This window comes from Python bivittatus, unplaced genomic scaffold (assembly GCF_059951505.1).
Source record: "Python bivittatus isolate LINGU-HERP-01145 unplaced genomic scaffold, Pbiv_v1 ctg000850_np1212, whole genome shotgun sequence".
NCBI lineage: Eukaryota > Metazoa > Chordata > Lepidosauria > Squamata > Pythonidae > Python > Python bivittatus.
In genome coordinates, this window is record NW_028277112.1 from 41,065,843 (window position 1) to 41,084,932 (window position 19,090).

General features: G+C 34.8%; 1 protein-coding gene across 2 annotated transcripts in view; it reads left to right on the forward strand.

Moving 5' to 3' along the window:
• APBA1 (amyloid beta precursor protein binding family A member 1) overlaps positions 1–19,090 on the forward strand; it is an 85,525-nt gene that overhangs the window by 51,809 nt on the left and 14,626 nt on the right. For both annotated transcript variants that reach the window (XM_088129984.1, XM_088129985.1), the window contains exons 3-5: positions 6,636–6,737; positions 11,905–11,944; positions 16,425–16,570. In XM_088129984.1, the coding sequence (XP_087986110.1) occupies positions 6,636–6,737; positions 11,905–11,944; positions 16,425–16,570 (288 nt within the window). The remainder of the gene's footprint in view (positions 1–6,635; positions 6,738–11,904; positions 11,945–16,424; positions 16,571–19,090) is intronic.

Sequence of the window (19,090 nt, forward strand, 5' to 3'; positions counted from 1 at the left end):
CCAAGATCAGCACACAGAAGGAGGCCGCGTAGGAGCAATCCAGTCCAAGGCCTCCATCACATGCCCATTCCAGGCTGCAGCCATGGCCTTGGCCGAAGTGCCTGACAGGTCCTTGGGAAAAAATCATCATTGATTTAGATTTGTAGGTTTCTTACGTGAATTGAATGTATTCTTTTGTCTATTAATCTGCTAGGATTATTTACAGTATGTCATAAAATATTTTAGAATACAGATCAAGGCTGCTACGCTTTGTGTTTTAGACTGTTTTTTAAAAGATGTACTGATAAAGCTCAGAGAGAAGTAATGTACATCAAGAAATCACATACAAGCCAAAAACGGGATCTCAGCTCTAAATGCTGTATTGCATATTTGCTTGTTCCCACAAAGCACGTGATACCCATTTTATAGAACACAAATCAGAGATACACACAGAAATATACATCCAGGCAAAACACTCATTCCGTATGCCCGCATATTAAAATATAATAAAGAACAAGCAAAATGTATTCATACTACACAAGCAAAAGCAAACATCCTAGGAAAATACAGACATGTGTACAAGTATAAATGCAGGCAAAATGCAGGAAAAATCCAGTATTTTTCTTTCCTAAGGCTATATTTGAGGCCCAAAAGCATTATTCAAAATAAAAATAATGCTGAAGATTTAGCACTTTATTTTACTATATGTTGGTCTTCCAGTTAAAAAGCAATGAAATTTTTAACATCGGAAGGGAGGGTCGGGAGCTGTGCAGGTCTCAAGGAATGGGTTCTTGGGCTCCCTGGTGACTACAGATTGGGAATTTCAGGCCTGTGGACTCCAGGCTCTACTCCTCAAAAGTAAGTGGCTGGATCATTTGTGAAATAGATCTATAACAGATTGTACAGATAATGGCATTTTGGACCCTCACAATTTTTCTGATCAGAGGCAGATTTCCTTTAATAAGTATCTAGAAACCACTAGCTTTTAATATAGTTTTCTTTGGAAGAAGTGTGTTAAAAGACTTGCATTTTATTCACTTACATATTTATTTAATAAAAGTATTCCTTACTAAGTTTGCACATTCTCTCCTTTGGGACCAATGGAGCAACAGCTTTATACAGTGACTACCTCTCAGCCATGTGGAAGAACAGTTGGTGACAGCCTTTGCTTGACTTCCAAGCCTTAGACAGGACAGATTTGTTTTAATGATGTTTTAAAAATTATACATGTGGGTAATCTGGTTTGATTAAGTGAAATTTTAACATTTTTGAAGGTATGTCTCTCTCCCTCTCTGTTGAGGTAATATACATTCTATTTTTAACTTAGTTCTCAATCTGATGCTATAGTTATTTTGTAGAGCTTCTGTTTTTTTTCCCCCCTACAGCAGGGACAATCTATTATTAATAAAGGGAATAGAAAAGGTTGCACTGAATAATTGAGTAGGTTTCAGGTGTTGCAAGGGTCTAAAGGATTGTGACCAGCAATATGGATGTGATGAAGTACTCAGCATTTGCTAAAAAAAAGGTTTTGGAGTTGCACTTCAGAACACAGTTGGAAGGGCCTTCTATTTATGCTAATGCCTAAAATTATGCAATGAGGCAAAAAAAAATTGCACACTTTAAGTGTTGTAATTGCCAGACCATTGCTAACTTACTAACTGCCCCCTCCTCCCAGATCTAGAATTATCAAAGCTTCCTTGAAAGACTAGGTTCAGTTTCTATTATTTTACAAGTAAATAATACAAAAAAGATACAGACAAGCATTTTGGTTTGAAAAATATATCAGCCACAAGGAGACAGTAATTGTGTCATATCACTTTTGGCTTTTTTAATTCAGGTTTTTATATAGATATGACAAAATTCAGTTTTTCAAGAGAATTTACTTTTGTTACATGTCATGAGCCTTGGTAGCAAAGCAGGCATATATCTTTTTAAATAAATAGCACTCTTCAATCTTTATATGTTAGAATGTGTCCACTGCTCTTTTTTGGGAGGGCTATTGTAGAGGGTATTGAGAATCACAGTTACAATCTCTATTACATAGTTTATACTTTTTCTATAGAGTTGGGGTGAATTCTTTGCAGAGCATGTATGTTATCCTATGTTCAAACTGGATTTGCAAATATTTCAGAATTTCAATAGCAATTTCAAGTCATACATTGCATTCATACATATATTACCATCACACACTTCAATTTTGGGTCAGTAACATTACACTGAGTGCAGAAAGGGAGTAAGAAACACTAAGCCAAAGAAATAAAAGGCATGAGATAAGAAAATAGAGTTAAATCTAGTTTACATAATATTATTCAGTACTGTATGTCTTCATATCTTTATATTCTTGCGAACCATCATCAGTTTTTTTCTTGGACTTCAACATTTATAGTATTAATTTCATTTCCATTCGTTGACATACCACTGTAATTCCCATTTTTCCTTTCAACATCATTCACTTGAATTTCATCTAAATAATTTCATCATTTTCATTTTTAATTGCATTGACTCTTCTGCGTCTATCCCTCTATACCAAATTCCAATCCAATTTTTAAGTTCTATCAAAATTACTCTCCAGTTTTTCTGGTTCTTCTAACCATTCCATGTTTTCTTTGACTACATGCTTTTCAGCTATCTATTTTTCTATATACAGGTAGTCCTCGCTTAACAACCGTTTGTTTAATGACAGTTGAAAGTTACAGTGGCCTCGGAAAAAGTGCTTTACAACCTCTACTCAGACTTATGACTGTCACAAACCACACCATCTCCCACAGTCATGTGATCGCAATTTGGGGGCTTGGCAACTGGCTCGCATTTACGACCAGTTGCAGCATCCTGTGGTCACGTGATTATGATTTGCAACCCTTTTTGCTGGTTTCTGGCAAAAAACATCCATTGGGGAAGCTGGATTCGCTTAATGACCATGTGATTTGCTTGATGAACACAGTGATTCACTTTACAGCCATCATAAAAATGGTCATAAAATTGGGTCTGGTCATGTGGTGACTCGCTTAACCACACCACTTAACAACCAGTTTTCCAGTCCCTATTGTGGTTGTTAAGCAAGGACTACCTGTACATGTTACACAGTTGTTTTCTCTTATCCTATTTTTTTTTCAGGAATAAGTTTTGTTCTCATCAATGGTATTTGTCATTTTATAATTCCACCAAGCATCCTTTTTCATACTTTCCATCAGTGTAACTTCACACACTTTTGTACTTGGATTGCAGTATTGCATCCAAGTATGTAAAGAGTAGAATTTGCATTGTGACATAACAATGTCTTGTCTCTTGTTCCCCTCCCCATTGGTGTTTCTGTGATACTCTGTAATAAAATTATTTTTCCTCTGTTCTAAGCAGCTCCCACATCTTCCTTCTTTACATCTTCTTTTCATTAATTTTGTTGTGATATTACTTTATTTTATACTTTTTCATACAGGTAGTTTAATGACCACTCGTTCAGCGACCATTTGAACTTGTGACAGTGCTGAACAAGTGGTACTTACAACTGGTCCTCAAAGTTCTGGCCATCACAGCACCCCCATGGTCATGTGATTGTGATCTGGGCACTTGGCAACTGGTCCGGATTTCCAACCATTGCAGTGCCCAGTCGTCACATGGTCACAATTTATGACCTTCCTTGCCAGCTTCCCACAAAGTCAGTGGGGAAGCCAGCAGGAAGTTGAAAGTCATGGTCACTTGAGGTCCTTGCTTACTGACTCCCGGTGATTCACTTAACAACAATAACCAGGATCTGCCGGAACTGCCGTCAATAAGCAGTGTGGTTACATGACGTCGCGCTTTATCACTGTATTGTTTAGCAATGGAAATTCTGGTCCCAATTACCGTCATTAAGCAAGGACTACCTGTATAGGAATCATTCTTTCTCTTCCTGCATTCATTCTACTTTCATATCATTTTTTTTACTTCTTGTTCCTGGTCTGTTTTTTCCAAGATTGGAAATTATCTTGATACAATACCACTAAAAATGGTATGTCTCACATTCAGAACCTCTCATTCACTCAATCTTTTATCATAAACAATTAGATCAATCATACTTTTTGATTTGTTCCTTTTCCATGTATACATACAGACTAATGTTTAAATCATGTATTTGAAATGAAACATTTTTAAAAGCAATTTTTGCAAAACAGTTACCATTCTCGTTCATCTTGGGTTTCCGAAAGGCCCAGTTCACCACCATTACTTTTTTACTACTGCAGCTATATAGTATGGCCTAATTCTTAAGTCACAATGAAGAAGCCACTGCATTTGAAATAACCCATTGCCCTCTGTGCCTGGTCATTGAGTATTTCCCAAATTCCTTTGGGCTGCTGGATTTTTGCTGGTTTTGAGATACAAAAATGGAGCTCTGTCTCCCACAGTGAAATCTTGCTTTTGAGCACTCTGAAGTCCAGGAAGAGTGCATTTGCTGAATGTGGTAAATCCTTTTTTATCCATTCCTAAGGTCTTTACAAAAATGTATGTGCTATGTTATATAAATACCTAAAGACAACATTAGGTTTACTTTACATTTTATATAGTACAATTTCATTTTATTGATTAAAGCAAAAATGTCATTCATGCTGGTATCTATTTAATTCTACATTGTTCACAATGTTTTAAAAGATATCTGGTAGAATGATTTCCAAATTCATCACTGGTTTTTAAAAGAATTATGGAGAAAATCTATCTATATGGTTGCTAAGAGTTGACAATGACCTGATGGCATATAATCAATCAATTTAAAATAAACTAAATAACCTAAATGCTTTTTCTATTTCACATTTTGATAATAGTATTTGCTACTGTTTTGCTATTATTTGGAAGCTACTAGTAGGATTAAATGCTAATACATATAGGCAATAAATAAAAGCAATAAATAAAAAGAATAGACAACTGACAGCCTTTTATGGAGCAGGAGCTATCTGCTATAGTAGAATGACCTCCTTACAGCTATTAAATAACAGAGAAGGTTAATCTACATAGGTAGTACAGCAACATCTCCTATTACTGGCTTCATTTTCAAGTATGAGTATATAACACCACTGGAAAAAGTCATTTTCTGCCATCTGCTAGCAGATTATTTTCTTGCTGAAGAAACATAACAGCAACATCAAAATGGAGAATTTCTGGATGTACCGCACTGAGTATCTTAGGAACATGGTAGGTAAATTATAGAAATAGAACAAATAATGATAAATGTTGCTGCCCTATGCATGCTTACTCAGGACTAAATCCTGTTGATTTAATTAAGGCTCAGCCCCACATTAGTGGGTACAGGTAATACCTATTGAAGGGATTTCATCAACACAATCCCAAATTGTTACTAAGATTGCATTATAATAAAAGTGAATTTGACATGTATAGATAAAGTAGAAACATCTAATTTTACTGGATATTTTATCCTGAGACTTTGCTCTGCCTAATATATGACATGATAATTTAAATTTAAGTTCTGAAAAAAGAATTGCATATTGTAAGCAGCGTTAATATTTGTGCTGGCATTTTTTGTTGGATGAAAATACGTCAATCATAACGTAAAGTCTTGCAAGAAGGACACAGTTTCCAACAAAGGCAATTGCTTATTGGTCTGATGTAACAGTGCTAATGGTTCAGAGCAAACTGTCTGTATTTCCTATATGGATCTGATCTTGGCAACTGAGCTTCAGCAACAGAATTGCATTGAGACCATTATTTAGTCTTCTGGTACATGAACTGTATAGTATGTAAGAAAAGCAATCATCATGGAACAGGGAAGATAAGCAGAATGAAGATGGGAGTTACATCCTTACTGTACTGTCAAATGTATCTGAAAATGGATTGGCCACCATTTGGAGCTATGTATGATGAATGAAACAAGAATAATGGGGTAGGTTGTTTATGTCAGTGTTTTATGTATTTTGAAAACCTGGCGGTTTCCAGAACTATCTTGGGTAAACATAGCTAGGACTGAATCCAGTTGTTGAAGAGAAAAATTTACTTTCTTACATAGATTTAAAGAATGCCTGATTCCCAACAACTCTGGACACTTTATGTTATAACAAAGCCAGAACAATAAAATAAAAGAACAAAGAGATGTTCATCAGGATAAGAGAACCATTCAAAACAGAATCAAGTCTTACAGGGGCACACTACTATCCTACCCCAAGTCCTGGGAAAATACCCAGGTTTTCAATGTCTCCCACAGCATCAAGGTAGGAGTCATATAGATTGGGGGGTACTTTGGCATACTCCTGAACTTTTGCTTCTTACCTGTCAGCAACTGCTTAAAACAAATATGGCTTTTATTGGGATTGCACTATAGCTGTGGAGGGCCATCATGCATTCCTGGAGAAGAAGATGCAATTTCTTTAAGAGTTTGCCAGAAGCAAAGCATCAGCACTCCTGCATGCTTTGAAGTGCCCTTTTCCTTTAAATTTGAAGTACTGCTCAAGCCCAATATCCCAGTTTGTGATTCTCAATTTTATTTCTTTCCAAGTAAATAGAAATCTGAAGATAGTTTTGTGAAATTCAATTAAATTGGTGAACTTATGCATGTTATGGTTTCTAGAGTTTAATATTTTTCTGGAGCCCTCAACCCAATTCTGAATCTTGAGACCAAAATAGTAAAATATTGTATGTTACTTGCTCAGGATTTTATTTTATTGTATATCCTGTAGTCTCCATCTCCTGATCCATCTTCACCTCAAGGTGCTGAATCATCAAGTATACAACATCATCAAGATGTCTGTGGTACAGCAGAAACCCCCACCAATAAGGAGGTACAGTACAATATTCTTTTTTGTTTGTTTGTTTTAATAAATTTTTTATTCTTAAAAAACAATCTTATCAAACATCGAGCAGCGAGTCAAAACGGGTTACAAATACAAATATGCATAATCATATTATCATATTACCGATATATCCAAATACATATGTATCATCAATAAAAGTAAAACATCACATATTATCTAATTAAACTCCTTAACTTTTTCTATTACTCTTTTTCATATTTACTCTCTAGCCAGGCATAAAATACCTGCCATATTTTATAATATTCAGTATCTTCCTTATCTCTAATCTCCAGAGTCATCCTATTCATTTCTGCACAGTCTAATATCTTCCTTATTATATTTTCATCATTTAGTATCTTTTCCCCTTTCCAATTCTGAGCAAATGCCATTCTAGCTGCAGTCAAAACATGGATGATCAAATATATATCTTCTTTACTATAATTTTCTGGTATCATTCCTAATAGGAATATCTCTGGCTTCATTTCTATGTATTGAAGTGTCATTCTTTCTAGCCATTCACGTATTTTCATCCAATATTTTTTAGCTTCTGGGCAAGTCCACCACATATGGTAATAGGATCCTAATTCTTGATGACACTTCCAACATTTAGTAGATTTTTTCTTAAACATCTTTGCTAATCTTGAAGGGGGAAAATGCCATCTATAGAACATTTTATAAAGATTCTCTTTGTATGCTGTTGACATTGTCAAAGTATAGTTTTTCTCCCATAAATTCTCCCATTTTTCCAAATCTATTGAGTGTCCAAAATTCTTTGCCCATGCAATCATAGTTCCTTTAACTTGTTCTTCCGCCATCTTAAATGTTAATAAATAGTCATATAGTTTTTTAATCATTTTCTCATCTTTCCCTATCAATATCTCATCCAATTCTGTTAATTTCCCATAAAGTCCATATTGTTTAACATCCTTCTCATATCTTGATTGTATTTGCCATTGTACATACCAAGTCATATCAATTCCCTGCTCCACCAACTCATGTTTTTTTTTTAGCTCCCCCTTATCATTTAATATATCTTTATATCTAATCACATTCTCCGTTTCTATCAGATTTGGATGTGTGAGTGTTTCTATTGCTGAAACCCACACCGGAATTTTCCCATATTGTTGTTTTTTGATTTTCTCCCAAATTATTAGTAAAGCATTCCTTATATAGTGTGTCTTGAAATAACTATGGGTTTTACCTCCTTCATACCACAAAAAGGTATGCCAACCAGTCTGTAAATCGTGTCCTTCCAATGTTAATAGTCTCATGTTCCTTAATTCTATCCATTCTTTTATCCAAACTAGTCCTGTTGCTTGATAGTATAATTCCCAGTTCGGCTGGCCAACCCCCCCCCTACTTCGTGCATCTTGTAGCATTTTCAAGTTTATTCTTGCCTTTTTTCCCTGCCAAACAAATTTTAACACAATTTTATGATCCTCAAAGAATTTCTTCTCTAATTTTATCGGTATTGTTTGAAATAAAAATAACAACCTTGGCAGTATATTCATCTTAATTGTGGCTATTCTTCCTACCAATGAAAGTTGCAGGTGTTTCCATTTTTCCAGGTCACTCGTAATTTGTTTCATCAGTCTGTCATAGTTATCATTCCTATCTGTTACACATCTTGCTGTTAAACATATCCCCAGATATTTAATTTTCTTCGTAATTTGCATACCTAATTCCTCTATCAATTCTTTTTTCTGCTTTTCTGTAAGGTTTTTCACAATTAACTTAGTTTTTTCTTTATTAACTTTCAACCCTGCAACCTTGCCGTATTCTTCTATTCTTTCCAACAATCTTTTCCCTGATTTCCTGGGTTCTTCCAAAATAAAAACCAAATCGTCTGCAAATGCCTGTAATTTATATTCTTCCTTTTTAATTTTCAAGCCTTTTATTTCCTTATCTTATCTTTCTATTCAAGACCTCCAATGTTAACACGAATAACAATGGTCAGTACAATATTCTTAAAAGCAGTGGATTTAACTAGAAATGTTTCCAGGTTTAATTTTATGTTTTGCATTAAATAAACTGGAAATGTGGCTATTTTAAATGTGTATCACTCTTTGAAAAATGCTTCTTTAGAGATTTCATCAGAAGCCTGCAATGCCAGTAAATTTAATACATGTTAATAAGCAGGCAGGTTTATAAACTCAGCATTTACATTCTTCAGGGGGGTCATGTTTTATAGATTGAATCTCTGTTGTGTACCCAACTGATATTATTTGTCCATTTTGGACTTCAACTCCCAGAATTCTGAGCCAAAATTCCTATGACCAAAATATTTTAATCTTAGAGTTAATGTTTGGCACATCTGGAAGACATTGGAAAGCAGAGTAGAATAATTGGTGCTATTTATTTTGAGTATAGAACTGTATATGTACTACATATTTGGAAAAAATAGTTCATCAAATAATCCTCAAAGAGTGTTAGACTTATTCTCTTATAAAATATCTTCCATAAAGAACAAGTGGAAATCATATTTTCATGTAACTCTACTTCCTAATTTTTTTCCCGATAAAGCAATATTTTTGTAGCTTTATACTCTACTGGCAAAAGACATAGCCATTGCTTTGCTTTTCTCAAGTTTTACATGTATAGATTAACAGTTGCTTTCTTTGTTATTTTTATAGTATTTGTTGTGATGGGAGAGATTAGATATTTTCTCCAAACAATGAGTAAAAATGAGTCCTCTCCTTTGTTCTTTAAATGCAGCAGAGATTCTGATTCTTTGGGATCATTCTGTGTGCTAGGTGTGAGAGAGCACAAAACTAATCAGCTGAAACCAGATTCATTAAGTCATTTCTACTTCACCTGCTTAGATGTTGAATACTGCTACAAAATATGTACTATAGAAGAGTCAGAAAAGATTTCTGGTTGACCAAAAGGATGAAAATCCAAATAATCAAACACAATAAATGAGGCTTTAAAACAATGATGCTGCAATAGGAACAATATTATTAATGATGGGTGTATGCATGTACACATTTCCTATTATGCTTATGGCATATTATCAGGAAAAAGGCTATTAAATTACTTTTTGCTAGAGTAATAATTGAAAATTTTGAATATAGCACTGAAATCTAGTAGAAAGTGTTTGATTTTCTAAAGTATAGAAGACTTGCTTCTCCAAATTCTTAAATATTTGAAAAAAAAAATGGCTTTTTACCCAATATCAAAAAATTAACCTAGTAGCTACATCTGAAGATCATTCTGAAAAGCAACTGTCACAGTTCTATAATTACTTGTGGAGTTCCTCAGAGTTAGTATATTAACATTCATTTTGACGTTAATGCATATTCCAATATGAACCTGTTCTCTGATGCTTCCAGTCAAGTTTTTCTTTATCACCACCATTTCTTCTTTCTTTTTTTCCCATGATATTTATTGTGAAAGGGAGAAAAAAACAGAATAGCTGCCTAGGAACTTTAATTGGTAGCTGTTGGAACAATGTGTTAGGAAGCACCCAGAATCTCATGTGTGAGTTATTTTCACCCAGACAACCTGCTGGGTTAAGGTCAGGAGTGGATAACCTTTCTGCTGATAGCTGCATTTCTTCAGAGTAATCTGTCAGGGGCCATATTGGGGGACCGGTTAAAGCAAGCAATGAGTGAGGTCAGAGCCAAAAGTTGAGACACATTTTATCTCAGAGACCCTCCCTCTTTTCTCTTTTTCTCTTCATCCACTTCTGTAGAAAACACTGTGGGGAGAAGAATAGCACCGTATGATTATTTTTGTACAAAACCAAATGCTTAAATTAAGGCAAGATTAATCAGAATATTGCACAAACATATTTGTTACAAAGAGTAAAAGCTTCACCCTTTCTTTCACCATACACTTTCTATTTCAGAAGGAATCTATAGTAATAACAGTAGCCAGAATGAGTCTAACCTTTTCTATCAGTTAATTTAAGTTTGTGTATATCATAGCAAGCTTTTCTCAGAAACTCTATTTCTAATTATGCTGCTTTATTATCTCTATTGGATGCAGTAGATAATGGACTATAATCTGCTCACTGCAATTGGATGAATTATTGAAAAGGTTTACCAGAGCAAGAGTATCAAAAATAGAGGCATGTAATGGATCAGATGATGATCACAGTAGCAGTTTCTTCTGTGAAAATAGATGTCACAATTTCACCTAATGCTTCATTTTCAGAAACTGCCTTGTTAGCAGGCTATCTTATGTTATTTGGTAGTTAAACTTTTTTTTCTCACTTGGATCTGCTGTTTTCTTATCCCAAGCTATTGCAGCATTGACAAACCTATTTACTTTCAAATGAACCTTTATCATATCACAAAAAGTTATGTAAGTAATAATAACAAAACTAATAAACCATATAATTTGATTGACTTGCTCATAAGATCCTTGTGATGAGGAAGCCAATAATACAGATCCTCTTCATTCATTTTCAGTTAGAAGCAGTTTACTCCAGCAGATGTTCTCCAATTCTGTACTACAGATTTAAGAATTAACTATTGCTTGATCTTTAGAAGTAAAACTACTGCTGAAACTTAAAACTACAAGTACATCCCAACTACAAGTAAAAGCCCATTGAGAAGTAGGTTGTTTCTCAGAATTAAATTCCAGACTGCCTGATTTAGTCATAATACTAAACCATAATTTATTTTGTTTGTTTTTGTTTAGCATAAAGTTCAAACTCATACAATATGATTGATAAATCATGGTTTCTTCATTGGGATGGGTTCACATATTGTGCTAAACCCAGCAAATTCTAAAATATATTATATTTTAGGATTCAGGGTTTATATGTTTAGCAGCCCGAATCCACTAAAGGCCAGTTAAAAGCTTTTATCACACTTCTGGATATATAAATCCTTGAGATCTTTGCATTATTTTTGTTAATGACACCTTGTGTGTTAGAATTATTAACATTTACAAAACCTACTGTTTGTACTCATCAAAATCTGGAAAGTCCTAATTAATGCTAATGGTATACATTCCAGAATAACTTATTAATAAAGAACTGATACTTTGAAACCTGTGTAAGTATTTCTTAATAGGCCATCTACAGAGATTGAGTAACAGTTGTCATTGTGTGATGAATAACTTTGCCAGGTCTGCATGAAAGGCTTTTTAATGCAAACCTCAGCATGCTTAGCTTGGTTTGATATCCTGTTTGTCTTAATTACAGTCAAGGAAGAGCTTGGCTTCTTTCCCGACCTATGTTGAAGGTAAGCTGTCAACTTATCTTTTGTTTAAGTTTCCAATTGGTCCATACAGATATATAAAGTGGGGTGTATTATTAGACTTAAAAATGTTCAGATTCACCTGAATGCTTTCTGAGATCTGTATTGACACATAAAGAATAGAATAACGTCTGAGAAGAAAGTGGGCCGTATCTTTTTAGATTGCAGAGGAAGAGGTGCCATCACTGAATGATTTATCTATTTAAAAGAGTAACGACTTTCAAGAATTGTGGATTTTTAGGAAGAGGAATTGGCTAAAAGAAGTACACTGGAAGGAGAACGATACACCTGATTAGAACAGTGGATTGTTCATCTGTTTTGTCTGTCAGGATTTGAATTAGGGTTTTATTCAACAAAAGTCCAAGGAAGAATTTCAAGTAATATGGTCACTATTTTGGAATTGTTGTTTATAACTTCATTTCCATTTTCTTTACTCCCCTTTATGATGATGATTAAGTTTGAAGTTACTACTGTTTTACTAAGTTTGAAGTTAGTACTGTTTTACTGACACAATTTATTAATATTGTTACATAAATTTGTGTAGTTTTGTTTATTGATTTAACACAATACAATTATTGTAAGAAGGTTTAGTGGTTGATTTTTAATGAGATTCTAGCCCAACCACATGTTTTTGCAACTACCTGAATCTTCTACTTTGTCTCCTCAATGATGCTCCTCTCAGAGAAAATATCCCTCTAGAGTCAATAGAGCATTTATCCCAATTCAGGTAGCCACTTTAGGGGATCCTGCATGAGGCTGAATTGGTGGTAAAAGTAGCATCTATCACTTTGCTGATTTCCCCATACCTGCTATTTAACAGAGAAAAAAGAAGCACGACATCTCACATCGCCTCTGTTTTGGCGTATGTAAACTTACTTCATATCTAGTATAGGATTGAACATAATGATTTTCCTAGCCAAACTCAGGAGAAATCTCCTAGATCCCACCACGACTATCACATTTTTCTCTTCTGCATATCTGTTCAGTCACGTGCTCCTATTACTAATCCAAAAGGGTCTGTGGTGTTAGTAGTAAGTGGCTAGTGAGAAATCAAGGGGTGTTGACTTTAAATTGGCATGCAAGCTAGGGTTTGTCAACTAAAGGATTAGTACCTAGGCTTTTTATATTAACTCATGTGATCATTTTAATTTAAATGTGACTTAAAAGACATATAGATTTTTAGATTCAAATCATATTTATCTGTAATTCAAGTCATACCTGCAAATGCTACTCTTTTTTTAAAAAATGGTTACATGATACATGTGTTTTTCAATCAGATATTAGGGGACATACATGTATCAGTAATTCAGTATGGCTAATTTGCCTGTACAATAGATCAGAAGTGGACTGAGCTTTAAAGTAAACACACTTCAAAGCAGTTTTTTGTGCATGCTTATATTTAGCATTGATAGCAACAATAAGGAATAATAATTTTGCATGCCTCTGGCTGTACACTAAATTATGTTCAAACATATTATGTATGGACATTTGTGTTTTTTAAAGAAACTCAGACTAACATCACCTGAAAACTGAATAATCAGGAACTGAGTTGAAATAGCTAGTTAAATGATACCTTGACTTATTTTTCCTTTGGTTTATACATTCATAGACTTTGTTGGATGGATTGATAATGTTTTATTTTACTCCTTATGCCCTAATAACCCTCCCTCCATGGATATCTATGAAGGAATGAGTAACAAAATGTGTGTTGTGACATTCAATGCAAACTGCACTCCTTTTAGCTCTGGATTCAGCAGATGCCTCTGCTTCCCCTGTTTTTTCAACATGACAAACCCATGAGATAATTGTACTTGAGGCATAATGACACAGTGCAAGGATGAGTAAGGATTTAAACCAGGATCCTGCAGCCCTACTCTGAAACTTTTACTACTGCAGCAACACTAGGTCTTGTTCTGAACATTCTACAGAATTATTCTAGGGTCTGTATATAACATCTAACTAATTTGTATTGCAATCCAGAACATTAAAAGTCAACTGTAAATTAGGCTGGTTGCAATCCTATGTATTCTTGGAGAATGAATTGCATTCAACTTATTGGGATTTGCTTCTTCAAAATATGCATAATAGTTTCTTCTAGTTATTAGGCAGCTACTGTACATTTTAATTACATGGATGCAAACTTCAAGTGGCTTTTTGATAATTATGCTAGCATTTATAGTTTGATTCTAACTTAGTTGCAATTTTGGTTGAATATTAATTTTATATTACATTTTCATAATTAATCTTGGGCCATGTGATTTTTTATTTGAACCAAAGGAGTCAGTTCCATCATTTAATTATTACATGCTTGGCCTTTTAATTCATCTGAGTAAATTTGCTTTAATCATCCAAAAATGTAAATATATTTAGATGACAATTTACATTTCTTAATGATCCTAGCAACAGCTAATTAAAAATTAACAGCTAATTAAATATTTATAGATGTTTTAATTTAATTCTATCTTTATATGACTTTTACCCCAACATTTGCTATCCTAAACTTTATTAGCAATCAGTACCTGCCTTTTTTTTAAGTTCACAAAAAGTACAATAAACTTTGAATTACTCAACTTCATTGGATGTATGTTCTTAGAAAGTGTTATTTTATTAAGCAAGGTTATGGCACAGGTGTATATGGAGGAGCTGTATGAATTGCTAGAGTCTGTTTTCTCAACCACAAATTCCATGGCTGAAGAAGCAAACATTTTCAACTGAAGATGAGGAGAGAATTAATGCAGAATTCCAGCAATGCATGGTGCTCTTTCACACATACATAGATGTTCTTTGTACCCTGGCCATATCCGAGAATGCCACCTTTTCATCTCTGACCCCTTCCACTGTGGACAATAGAAAAGTCAAATTACTTCTCAAATCAAGCTATATGCTATCTCAGCCAGAGTTTTTTTTTCCCCCAATATCTTTTCTCATATCAGCAGGACTGAAATTCTGTTTGTCTCAAAGAGAAGTGCATTATATTTTCTTATATTAGCAAGCCAGATAATTCACTTATTGACAAAATAAGTTATCTAATAGTAGTAAAATATTTTAGAAGAGTTCCATCATTTTATGTCATTGGGACTGAAACATGATTTAGGAAGTAGTGCTTTATAAATTTATGGATTCTATACAACAGTCAAGGTAAGTTTTTTCCCAGGATTGCATCTAAGTATATGTGCGAGTTTCATTGTTTAGAAGCACAAGTGAATTGTTGGGAAAGCCAGTTTGGTGTAGTGTTTAAGGCACTGGGCTAAAAACTGGGAGACCATGAATTCTATTTGCCCCTTACGCACAAAGACAGCTGGGTGACCTTGGGCCAGTCATTCTCTCTCAGCCCTAGGAAGGAGGCAATGACAAACCACTTCCAAAATCTTGCTAAGTAAACTGCAGGGACCTGTCCAGACAGTCGCCAGGAATCAACACCCACCCACCCACACACACCCAGAGTGAATTGTTGGCATTTTGAAAATCCAAAATCTTGCCCTTGTTTGGCCAAGGACGTTTCAAAATCTGTGGGTAATCTGGAAAAAGGATACATTATACTCAATGAAAGTTAGGAGAAGCTTTTCCTTGGTCAGGGCACAAGGTTTCAGGGGTCTTCATAATGCCTTAGTAATGGTCCAACCTATCCTGTTGTGTAAACATTTCAGACTAAACCAAGCAAAACTGGTGTTTTCATCCTCCTCTCTGCCCTTTTCGAGTTACTGCACACATTTCAAAAGAAACATTTGTATTACTATGTCAGATCCATAATTAGGATAGATGTATGTGTCAGAGTCACCTTACACTGACACATTATTTTATTTTATTCATTTAAATTATTCATATGCCCTCCCCCCACCCCATCTCACAGTGGGGGTGACATCACAGCAGTGATTCTGGGTGGCTACAAAATTAAAAGAGCAAAAATCCCACAATCTAAACAACAGTGTCTGAGGTTAAAACAATCTCAATTTATAAAAAAACAATTTTAACCAACAGAGCTTACCCAACCCTTTGGCCCAAATGCTTGAGGGAAACAGCCAGGTCTTCAGTGCCTAGAGAACTAACATCAGTATCTACTTCCAGCTACCTACAATCCTCCACAGGTTATATTTTCTGCTGAATAACCAAGACTAAAGAATAATGGGCATTGCTAGGGCAGAGGCATGAATGTGTTTTGTGCCTTTCTGAGATGGGAAGAGACAAAAAAATCCATTCAGATTGTTTTGCTTAAGGGGCACTTCTGTCCTGACAGAACAAACAAATGTCAGAATAAATTAGATTATCAAGTGCTGTCTCTGTGATAGAGAGGATAGTCCTTCTGTGTCTTTAATGATTGTATCAAACCTTTTTTGGAATGACAAATTTCAGCCACACCAGAATTGCATTTGTAGCCTTCACTTGCTGGTACCGATAATGATATATTTCACCCTTTTCCTGTTAGTAACATAATTTTGCCCAATAATTCAATTTTTATATACTGTAGTTCCAGGACCTTGTGATCCTGAAGATTTAATTGATGGAATCATATTTGCTGCCAATTATCTTGGTTCTACTCAACTCCTTTCGGACAAAACTCCATCCAAGAATGTGAGAATGATGCAGGCTCAGGAAGCAGTGAGCCGAATCAAGGTGAAAATCAGTCTCTCTTTTTCTCTCGATGTTTCAGAGTTGCAACCATGAATGATCCATGCTTTCTCTCTATATTGAAACATACTCGAGAAGTAGTTCTATGATTATTTTTACATGTTTGTTATTCTTATGCACAGTCTGCTTTCATAATTTGTAGATTAACTTGTATAACTTTGTTACAATTGAGTCCACTGGGCAGCTAATAAATTTAAGTAAATAAGTAAATAAATAAATAATCTGTGGATAAAAGAGGGATCTGGGAAAAATTCATTATCTTTGCACTTCTTTTAAGCGCTTCATTCATTGGGATTTGCAGTGTCCTAAGAGAACAGGGTGACTTTGGATCTTTTGAGAAACATGTTTTTGAGTTGCATCAGAAAAGGAAAAAAAAAAAGGAATAGTCTGAACCAGCTGAAGATCTGCTCCTACGTATTAATGACCTAGTAAAGGAGCAATGTTAAGATGAACATCATGAGGAGGGTTAATTTGGAATCTTACCCTTGAAGATGCAGTCAATGAATTGGATGTCTGGTAGGGAGGGCCTGCTGAACCAGACCAATCCCAACTTGTCCCTCTTCCTTTTGCAGTTTTTTCAACTTTGGATTCTGGGCCTTTTAATGTTTGTAAGGCTAACTCAGCACTAACTGCTGCAGGCCTGTCTCTTGGGCTCAGCATTTAACAACTTGCTTAAAATTGGTGGCTGAGGCTTCTTAAGAAGCTGATGGCACTCCTGGAATTAAGGATTGTTTGCCATGCTGAGTAGCCATAATAAGAGCAGCGAACAGGTTTTAGATGGAGCTTTGATGGCAAGTGGAGTTGCTACGTCAGTAGCAATCAAAAGCTGTTCCAGAGAGACCTGAAGGTGCATGGACATGTTCTTTAATTAAGGCCTGACAATGAAGATAGGCCCCTGTGGTTGCCCTTTATCCAGACACAAAGAGTGCTCATCTGAAAGGCGAATCTTGTTTCTACAGTTGTCGGCTTGTTAACAGCGGCTGGGCTCAGAAGGTCAAAATTGCCAAAACACATTGAGCAACTTCTCAGAAACAGTAGGATTACAATAAGCCAAGACATTACTGATGTGGCAGTTAAAAGAGGACTGAGGCATCTGATAAGGAGCGGCTTCCTTCCCATGTAACATGTGGAAGTAGGGCAGGACCTGCCAAAATCTCACACTTTGGAATATTCCAACCTAAATTATTATACAAATGCAGAATCATATGTGAATCACAGATACCATGAAGAACCATGTATTACAGGGAAAGAAGAGATACAATTCAGAAGAGGTTTCAGATTGGATTAATTTACATTCAATAGGACCTCTTACACAATGCATCTGGGTCTTTAGATAATTCTTAAATTATGGCACTGAGCATGTTAATATGCTAATTAAAATATAATACAACAAAGACTACTGCATCAAATCAGCAGAGTACTCTGTAGCTGCAGAGTAAAAAATGTATAAAATATATGAAAATAAAGGCACTGTTTGGTTTCTAAAAAAATGCTTTTAACCATGACATGAAATTTGAGCTCTTCAGGTCATCCATTAGTAACTATAAAATGCAAGTTGAATTAATAACAGCATGCAAAATTCCATTCCATTTTATCTTATATTGTGTTTTGCTTTGCGTGTCACGTATTCAAAGCTCATTAGCAGTCAAAGAATTAATTAATTAATTAACTCTAGTGAGATTAAGATTCTTTGAAACTTTGAAACTCCAAAACTAGTTTTGGAGATTAATCTGTCTTTTTTTTTTTAAGTAAAGTTAGCAAATGTTGTTGATATTGCTCAATCCAGTAAGACTTCCTTAAATCTCATTGATTCTTTTAGGCTTAAAATGAATGAAAGGTTAAGGGTGGTTAATTTGGGCTGGAGTTTGGGCCATACAACAAATACTGAAATACGTTGCAAGTTAAAGACAGTACTTACTTCTAAGTTGAATTGTTTCATGTTGTCAAAAGCAGCATGAGGCTAAAATTTCATAGACATTACTTCAAATAGTTGCTAACAGAAATAAGTCATACTTTGTTTTGCATAGTTTTATATGACAATTGTCTGTCATGGTTCTGTTAGGCTTGTAGGTTCTCGATGAAAAAAAAATGAAATACTGGTAAATATTGACTTCTTTTGAAATCAGAATCATCTTTGTTCATATTGTTTTGCTGCAAGTTCTTCATCAACCACCATACAACAGATGAGACATTATAAATAATGTATTGACTTCACACTCAAGCTAAATTGCAAGATGACTTGTTTCTTAATGTTCGATGCATAATCAGTCTATTGAGAAAAAGATAATCTAATCTACTGTTCTCATTCTGTTGGATTTCAGTAAGCAACTCCATGAACATAAAAATATGAAAATCTGCTCCTTTTTAATGTGAATTTTCTTGTTTATGTGGAAAGTGGGAGCATAAACTCCTGTGCACAATAGGAGCAGATGGGGATAGCAGTGTATCATCAATTAAAACTCCATCTCTAAAATACCTCCATTCATACCTGCATCTTCCTCAGCA